Source organism: Alosa alosa, chromosome 10 (assembly GCF_017589495.1).
Source record: "Alosa alosa isolate M-15738 ecotype Scorff River chromosome 10, AALO_Geno_1.1, whole genome shotgun sequence".
Taxonomy (NCBI): domain Eukaryota; kingdom Metazoa; phylum Chordata; class Actinopteri; order Clupeiformes; family Clupeidae; genus Alosa; species Alosa alosa.
Window position 1 is genome coordinate 14,450,696 of NC_063198.1, and position 24,913 is coordinate 14,475,608.

Sequence of the window (24,913 nt, forward strand, 5' to 3'; positions counted from 1 at the left end):
CACACCTCGAAGGGATTTTTTTTCTCATTGTCTGTGAAATGTTTACATGTTTTATGGTGTTCTGGGGAAAAAGGGGGGCTACATCGGGTGTGTAACTGAAGCGTTCAGTTCGCATTTGGTCTGCTGCAACAATTAGCTTCCACTATGATCAATGGAATGTGATAGCGGTGCGTACGTTAAAAAATACACCAGTCTTGTTTTTATGCGCCGCGAATGGAACACTTCAGTTGCGTGCCTGGTGTAGCGTCCCCCCTTCCCCCCAGCTAAATGCACAACTAAATACACAGCTAAATTTGGAAATCTTGCATCAGACAGAGTGTGAGTGTGTTCATTAGCCTTTTAATCATAACATCAGTACATGACTTGCAATATCAAACACCCACAAGAAAAATGCTGTCTAATACAACTGTAATAATACTCACTCAGTAGCACATAACTCAATTGATTTATAACTGAATAATCATCTAAACATTTACCACATTGTCTACATAAGGAATCGTACAAATGTACTGCATACAATTTTGACAGGTTCTAAATACTGGTTTAGCTTACAATGTAATGTGAAGGGTTTTTTTCCCACTCAGTCTCTATTACTGTAGTGTGTTTGGTGTACAAAGTGAGGTATCCCATTTTAGGGTGAGCCAGTATTTTTTTCTGGACCAACCCGGAAACCTTTTACCACTGGAACAAATATTGCATCCTTAAATGTTTTACTTGGTGCAGTTATCTGAATAACTCCATTTAATTGTACTTGGAATACTTGCCAATGCAAACCAGCATCCTGGCATCAGATGCTGGCGTATGGTTTACTTATACCCTAACATGCAGGGGATCTGAGGAGGATCCACACAGTGCTCTATGCTTTTAACTTAAATAGCATAAGTTTCTAATATTGTACACATGAACACAACAGTAAACATTAGAGGGCTGAGAAAGCTGGAGTGAGATGGATCTCCACAGATCTACCCACTAGCTGGGTACTGTCCCCTTTACCTTGTCCAACCCCTTCAGGAGAATGTGTGTAACACTAAGGTTGCAAGTCTACACAAATTGGACGGTTGAACTCTAGGAAGAGAACATATGTCTCTCTAGGGTTTAGCACCTACTCCACAGTCACCAGGAATGGACATCTAGACTGAGTTGTCGCGCTCTGCCACTTTGCTCTCAATGATTTCTCGTAGACCCTTGGTAAAGTGCAGGTTCGCTCCTATTACAATGTAACCCTGAAAGGTGAAAGGTGACAGATAAGAAAATAAATATTTAACAAAATGTGTGAGAACAAACTGGAGCATATGTGACAATTTATCTGTAGTAGGCCTATTTTCCAAACTGAAGGGAGAGTTACTCTTACTCTTTTGGACAGATATCAGAAAAGATTATATAAAGCTTACATTGTAATAGTTCACCACTTCTTCAATGAAGTCCATTCCATCTGCCAATGGGATCTGCACACCTCTCTTGGTATAATCTATAGGATAAGTGGAAAAAAATAATACATACTTAATCATTAGCTAAATAATGCCAAATCATCTCACTATAATAACTGTTACACTGAAACCAACACAGTAAACATGGCAAGACCCCTGAGCCAGGCTTGTGCAAAATTCCAGAATTGAATTGAAACTGGCTCTTAAATTCCAATGAAATTCTTGAATTTTACTTGCATTTCAATTGAGGTAGCAAACAGGAAGCAGAATTGCAATTCAAATTGTGCACAACCCTGCCCTGAGCTTAAAGTATGAGTAAAGCAAGGTCACTTACTGTTAATAAGAGGCACCACAGAGATCTGAAGCATGGTTTTCAGTGGCCCTTGCAGGGGGATCAGCTGTACAGAAAGAGTGTGAATATACTTGTCAAATGTTTATCTTATCTGCCTGGGACACTGTACTTGTACAGCAGGACAAACATCTCAAAAACAACACGTCAGTAGCTCACCGCCAGTGATTCCAGAGCAGATTTGTTTGAGAAGATTTTAAACCTGGAAGAAAAAAAAAAGTTTGAGGTTTGAGTACATGAGGTAAATGGAACAGGTGGCATAGTCCCGAGAGGACTGATTTAGGTGCTATTACCTTCTCAAGTCCATATTTACGGTGAGTCTCTTCCCTTTCATCGACACCTTGGCATTAAATTTGTTCTCCTGCAATTACAACCAAGAAACCGACATGAAAGCTGACACGTATAAAAAGGGTTTGTGTAGAACAGTCCATTAACAAGCCCTTCCATGGCATAAACATGCTGGTCCAACTGTGGGGCCCTAACCATGGTCATGCTGCTTAGCTGGACAGGAGGCTGGCCCGGGGGCAGCACCAGGACGTTGACGATGGCATTGACCACCACGCTGGCTCCAGTGGATTTGATGGTACAACGGGGGGAAGCAGTGACCTCCAGCTCCAGAGCCAGCGGGGCCTCCATTAGGGCAGGGTTCTGATGGGACAGAGTGAGGAGGTCCTCAGTGGAAACTCCATAAAAGCCATTTTAAGAATGGAGAAAAAAAAACAGTTCATGCTTATAAAAAAGGGGGCATGTTTATGGGAAAACACTCACAAGCATCATGAGGGTCCCAAAGTAGGTTGTTCTCAGAAGCATCTCCAAATCCTTTGACATCTGGAGATGCACAGGTTATCAGTTGTCAGTCAAGTTATCAGTTATCTGTGTTGGTTGAACGTTATTTGAAACAACTGTTGTTACATGCAGAAGTTTAGATATGTTTATTACATTCAACATTGGCTATACTTACCCGCCCATTTGAAATCTCTGTTTTAAACATTCCGGCTTTAAAGTAAGCATCCAAACCGCTGTCAAAGAAGTATTCTGACAACGCCAGGTAAACCATCTTATCATACTCTGTCATAATTGGAGTTGCGCCATCGTTCGGCAAGGTGTCATTCTCGTTCTGAAGTTCATAGAACATACCCTGCAGAGATAGAAGACAACAAGGATAAGAACATAAGATAGCTCTACCTTGGTGAACTATTGTTTGATGTTAGTGACAAAAGTATGCTGGTCACCCTGAAATCCATGTCTAGACTGCTGTCTGTCACCACCGGATCCTTCAGCAGGGAATAATCAATACCAATGTAACTGTCCACCTCTGAGCGCACTGAGGGCAAGAGTAACATCAAAACAAACATTTAAAAAACAAATAGGGCCTATATTGTAATCACTCTACACTGACTGGTGTATTTGGAAAAATCAGTAACCTACCTGGAATAGTCTCCAGTAAAGCATTAATCGAAACCAGACCTGCATGATCCAGGGAAGGACATATCTGAAAAGTATATGATTCAACATATTTTTTATTCAGTCATCATAGGTCTACATAGGGTGGCTTGCCCTAATGAGGGACATTTTTGCTTTTCGGACTTCAGTAGTAGGTTTTACTGCTATAATGTGAGGGCAACACATTAAATCCACATCCAGTTTTGAGCACAGGACCCTGCAGCTTTGGCTTTAGTCTGGAGAAGAGCTTAGGTGTCCCACATTAGGCAGTGTCCCACATAAGGACAATTTAGTGTACTGTACATGTTATTGACATGAAAAGACAGCAATAGCGAGTTACTCCTAAAATTATCAAATTGGCATAGCATTTCCCTCTTCCATGATACAGAGTTTATATTTACAGAAAAAATAATGTTATTTTCTGTTCCCTCTGGACTCCTAGAAAGTACCAACATTACCTGTTGATTTAGGAGGAAGCGCATTCCAGTGGTCAAGAATGTCGCAACAAAGTCATACACTCTCCTGTGAGGAAGGAACGTTTCAGGTTTACTTACAACCAGCATACAGAAGAGATGCAAAAATATGTCATTTGTAATTCGCTCATTAATTTGTTTGTTTTTATTCATTCATTCATTCATTCATTCATTCACACATACAGTCACAGTTTGAATCACATGTTCATACATCCATTCACTGACTCAGCCAGGTACTTACCCAAGAGTGCCACTGAATTTGGCCTTCATCTTGGTAATGTAGGCATCACAGGTTATATTTGAGATCTTGAGGCGTCCCACTTCATCTCTGATCAGGTTCAGAGCTGTGTGGATATTAACACCCTCTGCAGAGGCGTTAATAGTGCCCACATCATAACTGGGAAACAAAACCTTAACGTCACACAATGGATGTGTAAGATATTATAATGGCATTAATAATAGCCGTTTTCAAATAAATCTTCTCTCATTCTTATGAGAATGATAGTAAGGTTGGTAATTAATTGAAGGAATATGTTCATAATTTGTGTGCAGGGCATTTCAAAATGGATTATCCACATGTTCATAGGGAATGGACACTTGTATGATTGAACCATGCAACACAGGTCAATAAAGGAATGCTATTTTGTGGACGTAAACGTTTAAAATCTCTGTTAGGCCATACGAACCTGACAAGAGACCATTAAAACTTACAAGAACCAGTAGAGAATCCGTCTATGAAAGTTTAGGGTGATGGAGGAGTTCTCCACTTCAAAGAAAAGGCCCAGGTCTGGCTGGAAGCGCAGGTCAACATGTGTCAGATTCATTTGGGTGATCTTCACACTGAGAGAGGCGCAGAGTCAAGAGCTCAAAACTGAGTGAAGTGGGAATAGAATATACAGACTGCAGGTATATTTTTACAATGGAGACCTACAGGCTCTGACTAGTGACTCGAAAGGGCGATCATTATTGAGTTTCATCAACAGATCTGCCTTGAAGTCATACATCAAGCAAAGTATGCATACCAGTTGGTACTGTTACAGTATTCTGATAAACATATAGATAGTGCATTAACAACAGGATAAATAGACAGTTTGGATTGTCTTACTTGTTAATAGTGTACTGAAATCGCCCATCTTTTCCTTTCATCTCTGGCATGGTGATGTTGCTGAGTTCTTCCTCCACAAACCTCTGAGTTTCATATTTCACTAAAAAGTAATGCTTCAAGTTACAAACTGTACTGTATTCTCAATAAAGCATTATGACAAATCAATTAACAAATAGGTAAGAAAAAGTGTGTTGCCAATATGATGCTACCTACTACCTAGTTGACAAGTTTTAATGGGTTATGCTTAATTTAATTGGGCAGTACATTTCATAGTAAGACAACTGCAGCGTTTCAGTACATTTTGCTATTTCTTAAATAATCATGAGCAACTGTTGCCTTCAAAAAAGTGACCCCTGTGCTGCAGGCCCACTTAGTGGCTGCATCAAAAGCATGCCAGGAAATATTCTGTTATGCTACAGTACAGTAGGCCTACTTAAAGTACAGTATAAGTTCTGACCAGTACCTGTGCAGTACCTCTGTACCATGATAAAGAGAACAGCCAGTCTCTGACAGAACAGATCTTGCTGGACTAAGATCTACAGGAAATTATATACACACTTACACATCTCAAGGCCCCTGGATGTGAAACGGATCTTGCAGCCAGGAGTTATGTCCGCCATGGCGAGGGGTAACAGGAAGAGGACAGACAGGACGAAGGCTGTCATGGTGCCTGAGGGAGCTGGATTTAACAGATACAGCAGCATTCAAGTGTACAGTATGACATAATCCGATAGATATGACTGAATATAAAAATATGGACCCTTATTGAATATTTATCTAATGGATGACAAATGGTAAATCCACAAATTTAATTTGTTTAAAGCATAGGGATGCTGCCACTGTACATTTTGAAGTTGTCAATGAAAGACATTGTCAGTATGACTGAGTATATGACATTTTCTTTTTTATTTATCTATTATGAGTATAAATACAGTATAATTACAGACCTTTCTCTGCTGAAGGGTCTTAGCTATTACACTATCCTAATCTAGCTTGAATTTCCCCTTGGGGATCAATAAAGTATCTATCTATCTATCAATCTATCTATATCTATCTCTAACCTTTGCACCTTTTGAGTGACTGACCCACAACAATCCTCCACAAGTATGATGTCATTTTTGCCAAATATGAATCATTCAGAAAAAAAAGTTTATTCCAACTTCCCTCAGGGGTTCCCAATAAAACGTCCAAACAAAGTGCACTCCCAGACGGAGCATTAAAACTCCAGCCCAAACATCATTCCCTTAATAAATAAACCAAGCTCATATGATGCTTTTTAGCAGAGGAAATAATCATGGTCAAGCATTTTACTTAGAGCATAAAATAAAACAGTACAGCCTCCCATCATATCATTCTGGCCTGTGTATCTCTCATCACAGCCTGTTTGATGTGAAACGCACTTCCAAATCCTGCACCAAAATCCCCATCAGCCTAAAAGCAATAACATCTGTGCTAAAGCAGAGCATGAAGCTTAAAAAACACGACACAATGAGAATACCTTGCCTTTTGCCTGGGTATCTGAAGTAGTCTATCCAGTGCGAAGGTTGTAGTCCGAGTTTGTCTCTCACCGCTTGTGTTTGCCTGCTGTGTGAGTGGTTGAGTGTGCAAGTGAATGTGAATATGAGCGCGAGTGTGTGCGTTTGATAGGCGCGACATGCAATGTTCAGCTTTTTGTCTGCACGAACATTGGGGGGCAGCACTGATCACTATAGAAACCATTTAGACTGAGCTGTCCGAAAGGAGAGGGAGAGATTTATGTGCTGGCTTGTCGTCCTAACTGTCCTGCCCAAAATGAAACAAGATTTACTACTAGGCCTATTGAACATTTCGTGGATGATCTTGCACAACATACGACTAAAATTAATTGACAGAAGTCACATTTTACCTCATCTTTCATGCTTATACAAAACAATAAACATTTTGCATGACGCAGGTCTTTGCCTGGGGCAAAGCAGAGGAAGATTGTCAGAGGGAAGGCACAGGGCCAGCGCGACTGAGAACGAGGGCTGAGGCGGGGACAGCTGTCTCCAGTCAGCCAGACACAACTTTAAGGACCATACAATCAAAACAACGTGGGCTATGAATAGGGTTACTGCTGGTCAGTGACCCACACCAGGCTAATTGTTCCACCTTTGTCCATGGGGAGACTCGTTCAGGAGAAAAGAGTAAATGGACAAGATGTCCCACTCTTTTCTGGGAAGTAACTGCAGAGGTCAAAACCTTTCAGTTCTGATAAATATTCTTTACCAGAAACTGGTGATAAACAATCACAGTGTCTCCTGACCATCTGCTCTTCTTCATTAAATGGAAGCATATTGACAATTTTCTGAATTTCGAATACATTTCACCTATACTGTTGGCTAATCTTCATAATGGATTTTAACCAGTGGATTTAGGCTATGCATAACATTCACCATGCAATAATAGGTCTCCCTGGATGGTATTGCCTAAAATATGGCAAATGTCACTGGAAAGCCTGAACAATTCAGTGATATTATAGTAGGGGAGGGAGTAAAATGCTTACATTCATTAGTTATACAGGCCTACACATGTGTTTGGCTAAAAGTTGTTTATTATTATTCTGCAAATACTGTTAATGTTTAATCTTTTGAATGTGACGAAATAACAGACTCGTATAGTTGTATAGCATCCATACCATTGTGTTCATATCTGGAGCCATTCTGGACCTCCTTAAGCGCTGTTTTGCAATGAGGAGTGGGTGGTCATTGCTGTTCAAAGCACACAAGTTTTCTACTTTCCAGGTCAATGCCCTGTGAAAACCTTCTGGCCAGTTTGCACTTAATGGGGGGAGGGCTCAAGCTTGAGTCAGTGTTTTGCTGGAGAGGACCATCTCATTTGTGATGTCAAAAGGACAGGCAGCACAACATGCTTTCTGCCGACATGTGACACCAACTCTTAATTTTATAATCTTTTGGAAGAACCCTTCAAAACTTGATCCCACTAGAGTATGTATAGACCCTTTCAAAAATAAAAACAAAAACAATGCTTGAACATTCTATTTGGTTCCCAATCTACTTCCTCTGCATTAAGATAACATATGGAATGTTAAAAAGGAAGCCTTGTGGGGCCAACTATGATGCTGATAATGGAACTCTCTTGAAAGGGTCCATATAATTGCAGAGATATGCAGTGTATTCTTCACATTATGAGCAGAGTTCTGTTGACAAGCCAGAAAATGTACTAAATCTGTTAGAAAGATAACATGTGGAGAATTGTCTTTTTTAAACCTAAAAATGTAGACTTTTCCCAACAAGTCAAACAGTGTCAAATCAAACCCAATATATTGGCTATAGAACATGGGAATAATAAGACAAATGACGCTTGAAAATGAATAAGTGTATACCTACACTGACGGTCTGTAAAATAAATAACACTAAAGCACTGACTCACTGGGATAATTGTAGGCTCCTCTTCACTTTGTCATATACTGTAGTTCAAAACAGTTTCAACTTGTTTGCTATTATAAAAACCCAACCCAAGTTATCTCTTACCTCTTCTTGTACCATTTTTCAGGCAGTTTTCGACCTTCCTCTTAGTACCAGAATTAAACCAAACTCTTAAACTTTGCACAGCATCATAGCATTTATGTCTTAACATCACTCCCCCAGGGATTGCACAATAAAAGTGGAATACTTACAACAGCGCCTTGGGTCCATGAATGACTGAGAGAGCTTGCCACTTCAGCTATGTCCCAGTACTATTTTTTTTGTCAGAAAAAATAAACAGGCAAAGTGTTCTGCTGTGCATAAGCCCCTTCTCAGTCTGACGCTCTGTGCATCTGTTCTCCCAGCATGCCTTCCCGTATTTATGCAGGCAGGTTGAGGGGAAAGGGGAGTGACCCAGCTCACCCCAGTCGCATGACTTTGTGGTTGATTTAATAACGGTTTTATTTCATAAACATATGCTTAACAGCACTGTCAGCCGTGCCCACAGATGAATGCTTACCATCTTAAAGGAGAGTTGATCCAGATAATAACAAAGACATGCTATTTGAAGGTGCTGCAGTTTTTGAGCGTCCTCAACACCCCCAATGTGCTCAGTTTAGTATATGTGAGGAAATATTTGTATTGCCATTTTAAAAACCGAATGGTGTATCTGGGTGTAAGGGCAACAAATACTGTATTTCCCTTTATGAACAACAGCTTATCCTAAAGAGCTTGTTGATGTGCCCCAACATCTTGTAAGTTAAGAAAAGGTGCCTTGTGTTAATGGGATGTATTAAAGGCCATGCTAGAAATGTAAATTGCGATGGGCTAAAGCTGACAATCCATGAAAAAAGTCAACTGGCTATACCAACTTTGGCCACCCAGAAAAAATGTCTCTCTGGAACTGGATAAAGGTCACACACACAAACTGCTATACTTGGCTGCTAAAAAGCGATGTTTCAGGCAAGCACTAAAAAAACAAAACAGTCTCCTGGAAAAAAAGTGAGCCAATAAGCAGAAAATTGCATGCTAGCAGTGAGCTAAGCTTTCCAATAAGGCAACCACTAATTATGATGTGTATGTTCTTTTTCTGGATTCAGAGACCTGGGGCCATCTAAGGCAGGGTCTTTTATTCATCACGGCCTGCCCTGCACTTTTCTGCTGAATCACATGTTCTGAGGGGTTAGGCCAGTGAAGAACACTAGAATGTAGATCCCAGCAGATGGCTAGCCACAGGGCGGGTCTTGGTGCTAAGCTGGCGCTGACACTGTTTAGGGCAGTTCCAAGACCGCAAAGCACCGGGGTGATGTCTCAGACCACCATCTCTGATCAATGTTGCTTTGATGTGCAGTGCATGTCAGAGTGAGAAGACTGACCAAAAAAAAAAAGAACTTGTAAATTGAAAGGAGGATTCTGCACAAATGCAGAAATTGGGTTGATTTCAACAGTCATACTCTCTATTTAAGCTTATTGTAAGGGAGGAGTCATAAGAAACTTTCTTTTTCAAAATCGGACTTAGATGCGACCACTGGAAAGAAATTATCAAAGGAAAACATGAACCGAATTGTAGTTTAATTATTTATTCATTTTCTTTTACATTGAAAATCTCTGCCAGCAAAAGGACCAATCACATATGCAAATAAAGATGACAAATATATAATACATAAAAGTGTAAAGTGTAGTAAATTTTTTTTTTTTTTTTTTAAAGTGAAAATTCTAAACCTTGTATTTCTAAATGACAAATGTGTCCCACTCCCATCAAGTTACTTGATAAGTGAGCACAATTTCAGTCCATCACCAGACAAGAATCTGAGAGAAATGTGAGAAACGCTTCTGAACTGCATGTCATTCACATCCTCATCACTAGCAAGGCCAAATTATTTCTTCCAGTAGTCTATTCATCCCATCATGATCAATATGTGCACTATCCACAGTCTGAGGAGCCTGCATCTTTTGACACAACATCAGATGACAAAACAATAGAGAACATTTTGATTGCAATGCTGGAATTAAATGAGTATAGGCTAATCAACAGTTAGTTAAATAAATATTTAAGCAACATTTTTAAAAACGGAATCAGAAGGGTCATACATGGAAATAGCTGTAAAGGGAAAACTGATGTTAAAATTAGGACACCATATGCCTTATTAATTTACCAAATCCATTTCCAACAATCCAACCTAACTTGGTCTGGATTCCTTCCAAAACATTAAACCTACAGACAGACATAACCATACGTATAGTCGCTCGCTTAGGCTATTACAGCTATGTAATGAAACTACTCGGCTACAAATCAAACTCTTGCAAAAATGAATGGGTAGGAATTATTTTGCTACTTTTACGGAAATTCCATCATAAAATGTGTACCTTAGGGCACGCTAAAAAAAATAAGTACATCAATACGGCAGCTACAGCATGAAAACAAGACTGCTCGACTACTGCCTCTCTACATATGGCTACCGCTCATTGACAAATACTTTACTAAACAGCGCTAAAATTAGCGCCTGCGCATTACCCAGGCCCGAGTCCCCGATACAAGATGGCGGAGACGGTGGGGAGGGAGAGGCGGAGGCGGGTCCGGATTGAATAGAGCAAAGCCTATACAGGATTCCCGACGAACCTCAATAAGGTAAGGGAATTAACTATGTGATTGGTCAAATAAGGGTATGTACATATGGCGGAATATACAGGGCATCATAATAATCTGTCAAACGTTGCACTTCGGTCCAATGCATAACAAAAATAAACAATATTCTGTGCAGGGGGCGCAGCAGCTTTCACTGGAGAGCGTGCGCCATCTTGTCTAGTGTTTCCAAACCAAAGTGCGCGCCTAAAATTGTGTATGCGTTAGCTCGGAAAGAGGGCTCCAATTGTACTTCCTGAAATACGATTTCAAAATTTGACCGGACATTAATGTTCTCCTGTTGTTTTCGATCATTTCTATGTAAAATTATCCAAGACTTAACCAGTAACTTTTCGTAATTTACCTGATATTCTGCATATCCCCTGCCCGGGTTCGACGTTGCTGCTGGTTGCTTTGTTGTGTAGCGCAGCTACCCGACGTTTTCCCCTCCTCCTTCGTGTTTGTTTTCGGGCGGCTCGATCTGGGGTGGGCGGTATAGCAGGCGCATGCGTGTCCTGCGCTCATTTGAGATGTTAACGACGACAAAGATAGAAAACATTCACAGCAGATGTCGATTTCGATCATAATGCTCTTCGTGTATCCAGAAATAGCAATATAATTTCCCACACCTTACTGTTCATATTACATGATATGACGGAGCAGTTTAAATCGCCCACAATAATTTTATGTTGCCTGCTTGTTAGCAAGCTAACTAGCGAGCTACATTAACGTTTGTTTTGCTAGCTTGCTGTGTAATCCCCTGTCTGATGTTAAACATTAGCTAGCCAACCGTTTTGAAGGACAGCTGCTTAATTCAAACAGCAACGTTAGGTTCCACTGTCATTTTAGTGTTGGTTTTCCTGGTATAAATCACGTTATTATGAGCGTGTTATTAACACGTTCAGCTGATAGATGGAACTCTGATGATATCGCACCTTGCACTTTTTGACTTATTCCACATACGAGCACATGACGCCATAAGGAATTAAGTTAGTTTCCTGAATGAAGCAACACTACCTGCCTGGCGTTAAAGAAGGCGAAGGCTATCGGCAATGGGCCTCTAGATTACCACTTTGTGCGAATACATAATGCAGCAAACATGTGCGCAATACATTTTATGTTGTTTACCCCCTATAATGTTGGAACATACACTTTTCTAATATTGCCCATGTCAAAGCGCGTCTTTAAGATAAGGTATGTAATTTCAGGGCAGGACAGATGAGGAGAAATGACAAGTGAAAATCACGGCACAGTGAAGGGGGAGTCAGCAGTGATGTCTCCTACCGGGTCCTCATCCCAGGGGCCACCACTTCTGCCCTCAACCAGCAAACCAACCCAAGAGCTACCTGGTATGTTGGTGCAGAATCACGATGAAGCACAAGTTTTTAAATAAAACTCCATGTCTTATTTGAGATGCTATGGTTGTTTTTGTTGGTTATTGTCTGTTAAATCTCTAATGTAGTTTCAATAAAATAAACTTTACTGTGGTTGTAGCTCTCCTCACCTACTTGTTCAGACAATAATTGTGTGTGTTCTGCGAATCAGAAGTCATTACTTAACAATGTCTAATGTGATTTTTGTAGTGAAGAAAGCATAGGAATAGTATTACTGTTTAGTATTAGTGTTTACTTTTCTAAAGTTAGTGTAAATGACATTAAAACATGATTATCTTCTTAGATGAACTGATTCAGGCTGGCTGGACAAAATGTTGGAGCAAGAGAGAAAACCGGCCATATTACTTCAATCGTTTCACCAACCAGTCATTGTGGGAGGTGCCTGTTCTTGGGCAGCATGATGTTATTGTGAGTGAAGGAGCTTTTTGCCCATCTCCCCCAACATGTTGTTTTCTCTAGTGAATCCTCTTGAGCTAATTTTCTGGCCTGACCTATTTTTTGTGATTTATATTAATTAGAATAGACAAAATAATTTAATTGTTTAATGTATGTCTATGTAGTCTGACCCTCTGGGTTTGAATGCGGCCCCGGTTGGTGGGGAGGCTCCGGGTGCTGCTGGAGGGGCTGGCGATGCAAACATGGGTAATGGCCAGCGCAAGAGACGCCCTTCAGAGGAGGCTGCTTTTGGGGGTCCCAACAGCTTTAAGAGGCCCAAGGTGAGGCTCAGTATTATGGTTGTTTTTGTTGTTGTTGTTGGTGGTGCTGTTTTATTTCCATTCATTGATTCACCCAACTCTCTTAAAGGCCAATAGTCTGAATGGAACTTGCTTTTTTTACAATTTTCAGGTGGATATACCTGTAACTCCCACCACGCCTACAATTCCCATATCACCCAGCACCCCAGGTGCCAAACCATGGAATTCCTCTTCAGAGGACAAGCAGGCACAGCCTACTACACCTACTCCCACCCCGGCGTCTGCATCTGCGCCTGCCCCCACACCTGCTCCCGCTCCCGCTCCATACCGTCCTTCTGTGTAAGTACCTCCACCACCTCAGCCACACCCACTTTGCAGTAGCACCACTCCTAATACATTTGAATGCCACACCTGTTCATCAAAACCTACCTTACTCATTTTCATCTATGAAACATCTTTCAAGGTCCTCCTTTGTTAGATGTGTTGAGCTGCTGCTCAGTAGGTTTGTCTAATTACTGTCAGGAGTACAAACATTGCTCTTCAGCAAGCAATTTAATCGGTATGATACCTATGTGCAGAGTGTATTGGGACCTGGACATCCAGACCAACGCAGTAATCCGAGAACGGCAACCGGCTGACCACCTGCCACCCCATCCGGAGATTGAGATGCAGCGTGCCCAGCTCACTACAAAGCTCCGGCAGCACTATCATGAGCTCTGCTCTCAGCGGGAAGGTATTGTCACAGTTCTCCTTCTGTAAAGTCAACAAGCTTGTGCAAAGATTACTGTGTTATCTGATCACTTATTTTGCATAACATTTTTCCAAAGATACAAGTTGTCACTGTAATGGAATACCTGTCAGACAAGTTTATGTAATGCAGAAACCTACAATGATTAATTTAAACAGGCAATGGCATTTAGATTCAAGGTTGTCATATGCTCCGTTTCTCAGTTGTTACTGCCGTTTAACCCTTGTAAGACGTAACATATTTTTGTTACTTGACGAATGTTCCCAGGTCTGGTGGATCCACCACATTATTAGGCTTTTAAATCAATACAGCCATAACCATTTATGTAAAAATACTTATCAGATGTTTACTTAGCTCAATTACCAATGATATAGACATCATATATGGTTAATATGATATGATATGAATGGTTTTGGTTTTGTGAGAAAATGAGGAAATTCAATTACAAACAAGGTGTATGGGTGGAAAAAACAAATAGAATCATCATTATTGATGCCTATTTCTTAGAACTTAATCAGAACAGGTGCAAGTGCTTGAAATATGACAAACATTATTACACCCAATCACCACTTATGTAATATGTACATGTGCATAATTGAACGCAAGTTATTTTCACAGAAAATGAGCCAAGGCCAGTGAGTTTGAGTTTGAAGAAATGATAAATAGCATAATTCTTCTTTTAGCAAACATTGAAAATGGGTCCCACAGACCTGAACACCTCACAAGGGTTAAATGGTGCTGATTTATCATTAGTGCACAAATTGCCATGATGATCCAAAGTTCTGTAGAAAAAAAGATCCAAACGTCCCAGAACAACAGCACTCAGGAAAAATGCCCCGCAACATTGCTGAAATAGTTGCCTCGTGTATCGTTAGCCGCTCAGGGGATGGCCGCTCAACTGCATATTCCCAGCTTCTATCCATAGAGTAATAAAGTAATAAAACAAAACAAACTCCAGAGTTCTGATGAGGTCTTGTGTTTGGCACAGGTATTGAGCCTCCCCGTGAGTCTTTCAACCGGTGGCTTTTAGAACGGAAGGTGGGGGACAAAGGTGTCGATCCCCTGCTGCCGAGTGAGTGTGATCCGGTCATCTCGCCGTCCATGTTCCGGGAAATCATGAATGACATCCCCATTAGGTGAGAGCTTGCCGTCTCTACACAGGGCAGATTAATCTGTCTGAACAAACTTCTGGAATGATAAGGCCAACAATCCTGCTGAATTCCTCAGTCACCAGTGAATGCTCTTCACAGTAGTCTACAGACAAATCGGTGTGTTGGATTGTTAATGCGCTGAGAATTACTAGACGATATTTTGTCCAATGGTTATCAAGAACAAATTTGTTAATTTCAAAATTAACAATATGCTTCATTGCTTCAAGGTACATATTTAGCAGATGTTAGGTCCTTGGAGATCATTATTGGTGTATGACTGTTTTTCATCCATGTTTTGTGTGCTTCATGCTATGTTTTTGCTGTATTTGCAGTATAATATGACAGAAACGTGTTGAGGTGGATCTGTGTGTTGTAGCATAACAGTAATCAAATACAACTCTCTGAACTATCTGTCTCACTGTGTGGTCAACAGGCTATCGCGCATCAAATACAAAGAAGAGGCACGGAAGCTCTTGTTCAAGTATGCAGAAGCTGCGAAGAAAATGATAGACTCAAGGTATGTTAACAGTGCCCCCGCACCTTTAAATTACTAAGGGCTAGTCCACACGTACGAAACCGATCTTTTTTTCCTCCGTCTTCCCTGAAACCGCATCAAGAATATTTGCGTCCAAACGGATCCATCTCAACACGACTCAACACGTTACTTCATACCCCAGGCCTATAGGTGGCACTGTTTCTTTACAGAAATTGACCAAAGTTTGTGCTTTACAAACAGACAGAATAGGCTATGACAAAATGGCTAGTGCAAGGAAACCAGAATTGTTTGTGTGGACTGATGGTGAACTGTCAACTGTAGTCAACTGTAAAACTAATAAACTTTATTTTACGGTTTGTGAAGGATGCAGTCCCGTCCTTTATTTGGCTAACGCAGGTAGGCCTACTAATCACCTTTACTTTCTTTGGTTGTAGGATAGTCCGTGATTCACATTAGTTTTGGCTATCACTGCAATTAGGCTACTAACGCAAGGCTTACCCAAGTTCTAGGCTATTTTGTCGCCACATTTATAATATTGCTATAAAACCTTCGTTAGTAACAGTCAATACGTTTGCCTGCATCAAATCAAATCGCGCATTTGCATTCAGTGTGCTACCATCGGCTTAACATGAGTTCTAAGCGTCTTTGTATGCTTATATCTGATTTCACTCGACTGTGAATGCATGTATATATGTATAAGACATGTAAAATAAATGAATGACACTGGCACTACGCACAAATTAATGTAGCCTAAACTTACACCGCACTTTCCTAATAACTTAAGTTCTCTCGGCGTCACTGACAGTAGCTAGAATGCATTAAAAATACCGGGAAAAACAGTGTTCAGTCCACCAAGTCATAAGCTATCGGTGCTCGCTTTCAGTTGTGATATTTATCTTACGGAGTGTAATCGTTGGTAATGTCATGTATGAAAACTAGTATTGTTAGGCAATACTATATAAGTGCAAGTCCAGGGCAGCTGAGGTGTGGCGATGACAGCATCGATACGCTAAGCAGTATGTGCGGTTTAAGCTGTCTAAACTAATTCAAACGGGCTCACGGTTTCAGATTTCTCCACTCTGGGACCAGGTTTCAGAAAAGTGCGGTTTCGGGCAGTGCGTTTACAGGATTCGTTTGGACGCTCGGCCAAGACGAAGCAAAACCTCTGCGTTTAACCTAAAAAGCGTCTCCGTGTGGACGGGCCCTAAGTCTGTAGAAATGAATGGGAAGATGTTATCGTTTTTGACAAAATAATAAAAAAAGAAATTTAAATACATTCTGGAAAGTCAGTTAAACCCCACAGCTTAGTTAATTTTCAGCACAGCAGCACAGCTCTGATTTTCACTTGATGCTTAAATGCTTGTAGATGCAGTAGACGCTGTCTGATCAGTCTTTTAGTCTGAAGTATACTCTCGGGCTGTGTCCTGTGTACACACCCAGGGTATGCCCTGAAGCCCTATGTAAAGCCCTCTGTAAAGAACCTGGGTGTGATCATGGACAGAGAACTTACCTTTGACAAACAGATTAAGTCCGTAGTCAAAGCTAGTTTCTTTCAGTTAGAGCGTAACTTTCTGCAAAATGCATCCTAGGGTGTTTTTGTGAATGTACCCGAGTCAAACTTTCATTTAAAAGCATAATTACGTCCGAAGCACCACTTTTAAGCTTGTCCTTGTTGTTGTTTTCAGGTCAAATGGCCTTTTGAATAGGAATCGTAAGGGCACTACTATTTTGATACATGATCGCGTCAAAATCGCTATTTTTAAAAAACTAAGAAGGCTCGACACAACATGAAACTTTGATCGAAGAGTCATCAGTTTCTACACATGAACTTGAGCATTGAGAACATTGTTTGTGTACACAGAGTTTACTAAAGGAAAGGTTTTGAACTACTCACTTTTTCTGCTTGCCGCCATCTTGCCAGTCAAGAAGTGAGTTGTCCAAAACCTTTCTTTTTAGTAAACTATGTGTACACGGACAATGTTCTCAATGCTCAAGTTTTTTCTTAAGTAATTTTGTGTGAACGGGACACTGAAAGACCAGGCTGCACAAAACTTGTTGGGCATGCCCCACAAAAAGATCCAAACGTCCCAGAACAACAGCACTCAGGAAAAATGCCCCGCAACATTGCTGAAATAGTTGCCTCGTGTAGCAGGCAGCCCCACAAGGATGACACGGAACCATTGTTTTTCGTTTTAATCTTTCGTTTTAACACACATGCACAAGCACGCACACCCCATTACCCCCACATACACACTCACAAGCGAACACACTCAGAAGCACACATATACACAAAAACAAAACTCATAAATACACAAAAGTTGCGCAAGTACGGGCTGGAGTAAGAGATGGAGACAAGCGTGATTTATTTTTACGTAGAGAATGTGCAGGACTGAGCACCGGTCATATTTTGTACAGCTTTGCGGTACATCTAGTTTTAATTTAGGATCTACTTTGTTTTGCTATTACCATTATTATTATTATTATTTTACAGCACTTTGGTAAATTGTTGTTGTTTTTTAAATGTGCTATATAAAGAAAGACATTGACTTAAAGGTGTCACTTTGCTAAATTAATTAATTTAAAAATGCACTGTGCTGCTGTACAAATTTGTGTTGTCACTTTCTTTTTTCATACATACTCCATACATGTTTGACTTCTGTTCCTCTTACCTTATTGTTCCTTCAGGAATGCCACACCAGACAGCAGGAAAGTGGTGAAATGGAATGTGGAGGACACCATGAACTGGCTGAGGAAAGACATGTCTGCAAGCAAAGAAGACTACATGGTACCTCAAGCATGGCCTTTTTACGCTACACTAGTTATTACATACTAGTCCGTATGTGTGAACCATACTGCAGAAGTTTATTTATTTCCTCCGCAATTAAAAATTAATTTTTAAAACATTTCAGGACCGCCTCGAGCACTTAAGGAAACAGTGTGGGCCCCATGTGACAGCAGTTGCCAAGGACTCTGTGGAGGGGATCTGCACCAAGATCTACCACATCTCAGCCGAGTATGTGCGCCGCATCCGCCAGATTCACCTCAACCTCCTCAAAGACTGCAACATCACAGGTTGGTAGAAACCATTTGGTGAATTTTCTACATCATTTATTTCTGTAGCCTCAAAGATTAAAAGTTGTTGTTACCTGAAGCAGAGACTTTCTAATGAGGAGACACAGCACTCAAAAAATCCTCCATAGCAATGCATGGGGCTAGTTTGTAACCGTTGTCTACACATATCACACCCCTTCCTCGGCAAAACGTCGACATGTGAATACATTGAGCCAACCATGTGGTGTGATGTGAATACATTGAGCCAATCATATGGTGTGTTGTGAAGACATCGTGCCAAACATGTGTTGTGAACTCGCCGCTGGAGCAAGATTGGTGTCGTGAAACCTTGCGCACGCGCATTTCTGCCGAAGAGGGTGCCCGATGAGTGGCCAAAAAGCGTTGCTATATGGCCGCCGAGTGGAGGGACTTGCCTAAAAGGACTTTGCCTGAAGTACAACAGCATATCAGTGTGACAATTGTTGTGAGTCTGACTGACTGTGATCAAATATCATAAATATCAAATATCATGTCATAAAACACAGTTGGATTTCTACAGATCATTAAGACAGGGTGGAGTAGGCGACAGAATATACAGAAACACAACATGCATTTGTATTTCCTTGTCAGCATCACATTTATGTATGCTTTATGTAACCTAATACATTTACAACTACAGCTGGTGATGCTGCCTGGGAAATACAACCATGAATTTGGTGCCTGAGACCAGTTGATTTTTGGGGCTTGTTTCAGTTGGACCACTGCTGCCACTATTGCTTCTGTCATACTGTGATTCAACTACAACAACAATAACAACTTGCATTTATATAGCACTTTATTGAGGCACCCAAAGTGCTTTACAGTGAAGGGGAACCTCAATAACTACCACCAATGTGTAGCACCCAGTGGGTGATGTGGAGAGTGAGAGAATTACACTGTGGGATGATTAGGGAGCCAGATGGAATAAGCCAGGTTTGGGACTCACCCACTGCTTTGCTTTCCCTCCAGTGGACAGTGCAGAGACTCCAGACGTGCAGGACAGGCTGGTCTACTGCTACCCCATCAGATTGAACATTGCCTCGCCTCCCCAGCCCCGTGTAGAGCTGCACTTTGAGAATGATGTCGCCTGCCTTCGCTTCAAGGGTGAAATGGTGAAAGTCAGCCGCAGCTACTTCAGCAAACTGGTGAGGATGTCATCTGAAATGGGCATAGAAAGATGTAGACATGTTTGGCTTGGCTCCATGTCATAAAATGATCTACCTAGTGCTTGTATTCGTAATTAGTTTTAAATTTGACATTGTTTTGTGGTCATTTTGTGGTTCTGCTTTTAGGAGCTTCTTTACCGGTATAGCTGCATCGATGACCCGAGGTTTGAGAAGTTCCTTTCGCGTGTGTGGTGCCTTATAAAGAGATACCAGGTAAGCAGCACCCACCCCACGTCCTTTATAATAATGTGGAGTGTGACTAGTTGCAAAAGTTTACACTGTTTTAGCTCCATTGTCAATTTTTAACCTGCTAATTGCAATTAGAAAAAAACATGACCTGAATGGATCTCCCTTACACATGAACCTCCCTGTTGCAGGTGATGTTTGGCTCTGGTGTGAATGAGGGCACTGGTCTACAGGGGGCTCTCCCCGTTCCTGTGTTTGAGGCTCTCCACAAGCAGTTTGGAGTCACTTTCGAGTGTTTTGCATCGCCGCTCAACTGTTACTTCAAACAGTTCTGCTCTGCTTTCCCTGACACCGATGGTTTCTTTGGATCCAGGGGGTAGGTGTATTAGTTACATTTGTTTGCAGACTAAAGCTATAACTGGCAGATGATGTAACTAAAGCTGTATATGCCTTTCAGACCTTTCCTAAGCTTCTCTCCAGCCAGTGGATCATTTGAGGCAAACCCCCCTTTCTGTGAGGAGTTGATGGACGCAATGGTTACTCACTTTGAGGCAAGATGGACCATCTTTTCTTGCACTTCTTTTTAGCTTGTTGATGGAAAATCTATCCAACACTTGCTTTGTTCAAAAAGTTTATCATTCTCTGGCTCACTTCTGCTGTCTAAAGGATCTGCTGGAGCGCTCCAGTGAGCCTTTGTCTTTCATCATCTTTGTGCCGGAGTGGCGAGACCCGCCGACCCCTGCTCTAACACGCATGGAAGCCAGCCGGTTTCGCCGGCACCAGCTGATTGTTTCTGCTTTCGAGCACGAGTACCGGAGTGGCTCCCAACACATCTGCAAGAAGTAAGTGTACTCACTGTTGAAAGTGATCAATCCTGACAATATACAAACAAAACCAGCTTTGGGACACCAGGGTGTGATTGGGTAAGGTCTTCAACCATTGGGTGTTTTTCAACCAACAGAGGAAGCTCAAATTTTTTGAACCTTGGTACTATCTAGTGAACCAGCCTGCATTTCCAGTTCCAGTTTGAACGGTTGATGCGTCATCAACAGAGGGTGTTGCATGCATAAACAAGAGATAATGATATGCATAAACAGGATAATCTTGGGTTGTCCCATTGTACTGAGTGGTTTCAGTTATTGACATCAGTGTTTTCATATTGGGGTATACATAGTAAAATCTGTTGTTTTGTGATTCGATAAAATTTTTAGATTTGCATACATCTGTTCTTGTCACTGTTTTGGTTCAATGTTATTAATGTGTTTGTGCATCTAATTGTATTGCAGGGAAGAGATGTACTACAAGGCCATCCACGGAACAGCGGTGCTTTTTCTCCAGAATGCGGCCGGCTTTGCCAAGTGGGAGCCCAACGCAGAGCGCATTCAGGAACTCCTGACGGCCTACAAAGTCTTCGGCCGCTCCCTGGCCTCCCCAGGAACCTCGTCGTCCTCCTCCTCTTCTTCCTCCTCAACCGGAGGTGGCGCTGGAGACAAAGACTCCAAGGCAGGGCCTGAGCGTTCTGCAAGCCTAGACACGGCAGGCAGCCAAGACTTAAATAGTCCAGGAGAGAAGACCACACCAGATGCAGCAAGTGTTTAAACAGAGGAGGTAGTGAGGAAATGTGTGTTGGGATGTGTGTGTGTGTGTGCGTGTATGTATGTGTGTATGCATGCAAGACGCAACTCTGAAGTGCTGCTGAAGGAGTTCGTTATTGGGATAGAGTCTCAGTTAATTAGCACTATGGGGGAGGTCTATGATACATGTTTACTTTCTCGCCTCTACTATTTAATATTAGTTGGTTTGAGTTGTCATTACAATTTTTTTTTTATCATTGTTGTCTTTTTTTAATTACATAGTTGTCGAGGGTGTCGATTGGCATTGCAGTTGTTCTAGACTTTGATCTGTCATTCAAGTCATTGTTCTTGCTTGCTGACAGTGCAAGTTTCACTGTCTAAAATTAGGTGAAGAAAATCCTTCTGTAGAAGGAAGTGTTTTTTTTCCCCTTTTTTTTTTCTGTGAGTGTGCAACAGAAGGGAGACGTACAATCCCTCGATTTTTGGCAGCTATGTTTTTGTAAACCCCCCCTCTCCAAAGTGTGGAGGAGAAACATCATCAGTAAAGCCTTGTACATACCACATCCCCATAGTATAATAGATTCTTACATTGTGCATTACTTGGCCTGTCTACGTGCAACAGACATTATACGTCACTTAGCCTGTCTACATGCAAGGTCGTCCTCTCTGTCCCTGTCTTCAATGAAGAACTGGACTTGATCTTGTTTGAAGAGTTTATTTTCTTTTTGTGGACAAGCCGCTTGAGACAAGAAGTCCTTTTCAGTGCATCTCTTGGTGGTTTCAGGAGGGCCGCCACCGTTGCATGAGGTCCAGATTCACAGAGCTCAGTGGCATACATGAGCGTCAAAGTGTTGTGTTTTTTCCCCCCTGCCCACCTCCACCCCTACCTGCCTTGTCGTATCAGCTTCCTGTTTTTCTTATGTTCCCCTGGTGGAGAAGGAGCTTTCTCAGACAGAGATGATCTGTCGACGGAATGCTTGTGTTTCTTTCTGATGCAGACCCTCTTGTTCCCTTTGCCAGTATATCCACCATGCCCCCTTCCCCCCAAGCTCCTTTTGGGACATTGTAAGCCCCGTTGAAATATATCAAATGCCTGGATCCATGTGAGAGAACAATCATGCATAATTATTAAGACATATATCATAAAGACAGGATACACAGACAAACTAAAGAGTCCGTTTGTTTTGGTTTGAATAACCAAATCTATCGTCTCTGCTCATAACCTTTTGTCTGATTTAGCAGTCACTGGCTAAAGCAAGGTGCAGATATTAATTGTCATTCATATAGCCTTCTTGTCAATATCAGACTATGATAAAGATGTGCCTGTAAACATATTGGAATGAAGATCAAATCACCAAATCAGGTTTATTTGATCATTTCTAAATTATCCCTACTGCAATTTCTGAGAAGTAAATATCGCCACCTTATGGACAAGAAAGTGATAAGAAAACGTTACTGTTCAATATAGTATGTAATGGTAACTGAGAGGCATGTACCCCTGCCACCCCCCAGCCCTTTCCCATTTGGTATGGGAATACAGTTTTCCTTATTACCTTGCCCTTTACCAAAACCCTTCTTTTTTAAAAAAAATTTAAAGTCATAATATGTACGTTTGTCTGTAATATTGAATATAGATGAGTACATACAGACAAGAGTCCTATAGGATGGTGTTAAAGGTGTTTTTTGTTTTTTATTATTTTAAACTTATAACTAGTGGCATAACTAGTGAAAACCCTATAAAAATACATGCCTAAAAACCCTATAAAAATACAAATTTGCCTGTTACCGCGAACCACTTGCTGAATGGACTTGCTCTCAAGTGTAATTCTTGCCTGCTGTTGCATTACAAAGTTGTTTATAAAACATTTGCAGATTCATCCCTAAAAATAGGCTGCAGTTGGCAAACTAATATGTTTGTGTGATCCATTGAGTCTACCTCTTGGTGAATCTTAGTGGTCGAAACGGGACAGGATATCCTGTTAGACGTTGTTTAAAAATATATTGCATATTAGAGTTACACATTAATGGCTGTCTGATCATTAGGCCTATAGTTTTGTCCTATTTTGAAGATGATTTATCTTCATTTTTTCACAGTGGCGTACATTTATGCTTAAAATTATTTATAACCTGATAATTTTGTCTTTTTTTTTATTTTATTTTTTTATTTGAAATGTTTACACCTGTTTGAGATTAGATTGCATCACTAGGCAGCGTAATGAATGTAAAATTTAAAAAAGAAAAAAAGAAAAGCAGAAGTCGTACTGTATAAAGGATTTGAAAAAATATACAGTATATAAAAATATACACAGACACACTTATTCTGTTAGGCGCAATATAAAGTGTTCTTGTAGATTTTCTTCTTGATGTTCAGTTTGGCTTTGTTATTGTAATTAGTGTTGACACTACAATAACTGTCTCATGGTTGCCGAAACACCCATAGAATGAGCTTAGATCTGTAGCCTCACAATGTCCCATCCACACCCTTTGTATATAATCACAGTAAAGGTCTCCTTCTCTTAGTTTTCCTCCACAGATAAATGTCATGGTCTCAATAAGCCAAAGGCTTTGGCATAGGCCAACTTGTCCATGCAGTTGACATTGTGCTATTGTTTGACTTTTGAACAGAAATTGTAATTGTAACCTCTGACTCTTGAGGACAGAAACTTCAGTCATCAAGATTCTTTGTTTGAGCGTTGAGCACCTGTTGGATGAAGGTCCCTGCGTGCTTCTGTCACCAGCAAAAAGAGACTGTAGATATTGTACAGGAAATTGGTATGAAGTATGTGTTATATTTCTCTATGCCACACAGTTGTATTGAGCTCTTTTGAAAATTTAAATGTATTTTTGTCTCGTCTCCATGCTTTTTTATTTGCTTTAATTTTTTCATTTGTTTCTTTTTTTAAAACAAAAATCTGTTTGTAAATTATACAGTTTATGAAACAGAGGACATTTTAATCTAAACCAAAGTGTTATTAAGAAGAATTTATCTTGTAAGTACACGTAGAATTATGTATGATTTGCATCAGTAATGCACAAGGTGTAACCAGCAAAATTACCCCTTGAGTTTATTTTTGTATTTCTTTTGTGTTCTATCAAAATTTATGTTCGGAATTTATTGTGCATGAACTGATATTTTCACAATCTAAAAATATTAAATGTATGTATTAAATTAGCTCATTGACTTTGTTCTACTTAGTCATTTTTATTAAGAATTTTATTTTCATACATTTTCCGATGTTCAATCTTTGAATTTACCTGATTTGTTTACCCTTAAGTTCGTTCAGTGTGTAGATCTGTATACTAAGAATGTTTTTATTAATGTACTTCCTATGGGCAAATATAAGGTGAATGTAGATTATGCATATTGGTGTTCCAATTGTTCTTAAAAGAAAAACAAAGTTTCATTTTATTGCATTTGTTTCGTAGACGAACAATGTTTCAATGATTCTTCTGATCTGAAATCAAGACACATACCTCCACATTCACCTAGTTAAATGTGCGTACCATGTAGGCTTACCCTCTGCTTAAATAAACTCATCTGCAATAA

The 24,913-nt window shown here is 40.6% G+C and overlaps 2 protein-coding genes across 6 annotated transcripts; one reads left to right on the top strand and one right to left on the bottom strand.

Moving 5' to 3' along the window:
- Window positions 1-323: 323 nt before the first annotated feature.
- Window positions 324-11,315, bottom strand: LOC125302584 (phospholipid transfer protein). 5 transcript variants are annotated; one of them, XM_048255854.1, is made up of 16 exons: window positions 11,231-11,315; window positions 5,360-5,476; window positions 4,798-4,897; window positions 4,404-4,532; window positions 3,934-4,089; window positions 3,678-3,741; window positions 3,205-3,268; window positions 3,009-3,100; window positions 2,738-2,914; window positions 2,545-2,604; window positions 2,260-2,424; window positions 2,070-2,137; window positions 1,936-1,978; window positions 1,762-1,825; window positions 1,392-1,468; window positions 324-1,223 (listed from the first exon to the last, which is right to left on the bottom strand). In XM_048255854.1, the coding sequence occupies exons 2-16, from the start codon at window positions 5,460-5,462 to the stop codon at window positions 1,131-1,133; spliced, it is 1,455 nt and encodes a 484-aa protein (XP_048111811.1). In that variant the 5' UTR covers window positions 5,463-5,476; window positions 11,231-11,315; the 3' UTR covers window positions 324-1,130. The 5 variants fall into 5 exon arrangements, with proteins under 5 accessions (XP_048111811.1, XP_048111808.1, XP_048111807.1 ...); XM_048255851.1 differs by lacking the exon at window positions 11,231-11,315 and adding an exon at window positions 8,456-8,722; XM_048255850.1 differs by lacking the exon at window positions 11,231-11,315 and adding an exon at window positions 8,310-8,442.
- On the top strand, window positions 10,787-24,913 carry pcif1 (phosphorylated CTD interacting factor 1). Its single transcript, XM_048255849.1, has 16 exons — window positions 10,787-10,872; window positions 12,075-12,215; window positions 12,544-12,668; window positions 12,821-12,976; window positions 13,107-13,294; window positions 13,534-13,688; window positions 14,692-14,839; window positions 15,288-15,371; window positions 18,036-18,135; window positions 18,260-18,422; window positions 19,410-19,585; window positions 19,733-19,819; window positions 19,984-20,168; window positions 20,250-20,343; window positions 20,459-20,634; window positions 21,079-24,913. The coding sequence occupies exons 2-16, from the start codon at window positions 12,095-12,097 to the stop codon at window positions 21,389-21,391; spliced, it is 2,271 nt and encodes a 756-aa protein (XP_048111806.1). The 5' UTR covers window positions 10,787-10,872; window positions 12,075-12,094; the 3' UTR covers window positions 21,392-24,913.

Coding starts and splice junctions, on each gene's coding strand:
- LOC125302584 (XM_048255850.1), bottom strand. CDS start 8,415: ATGTTAAGACATAAATGCTATGATGCTGTGCAAAGTTTAAGAGTTTGG. Junction 4,090..4,403: donor CGGATTCTCTACTGGTTCTT/GTAAGTTTTAAT, acceptor TTTGTTTCCCAG/TTATGATGTGGGCACTATTA. Junction 2,915..3,008: donor GTCTAGACATGGATTTCAGG/GTGACCAGCATA, acceptor CTATCTCTGCAG/GGTATGTTCTATGAACTTCA.
- pcif1 (XM_048255849.1), top strand. CDS start 12,095: ATGACAAGTGAAAATCACGGCACAGTGAAGGGGGAGTCAGCAGTGATG. Junction 18,423..19,409: donor CAAAGACTGCAACATCACAG/GTTGGTAGAAAC, acceptor CTTTCCCTCCAG/TGGACAGTGCAGAGACTCCA. Junction 20,635..21,078: donor TCCCAACACATCTGCAAGAA/GTAAGTGTACTC, acceptor ATTGTATTGCAG/GGAAGAGATGTACTACAAGG.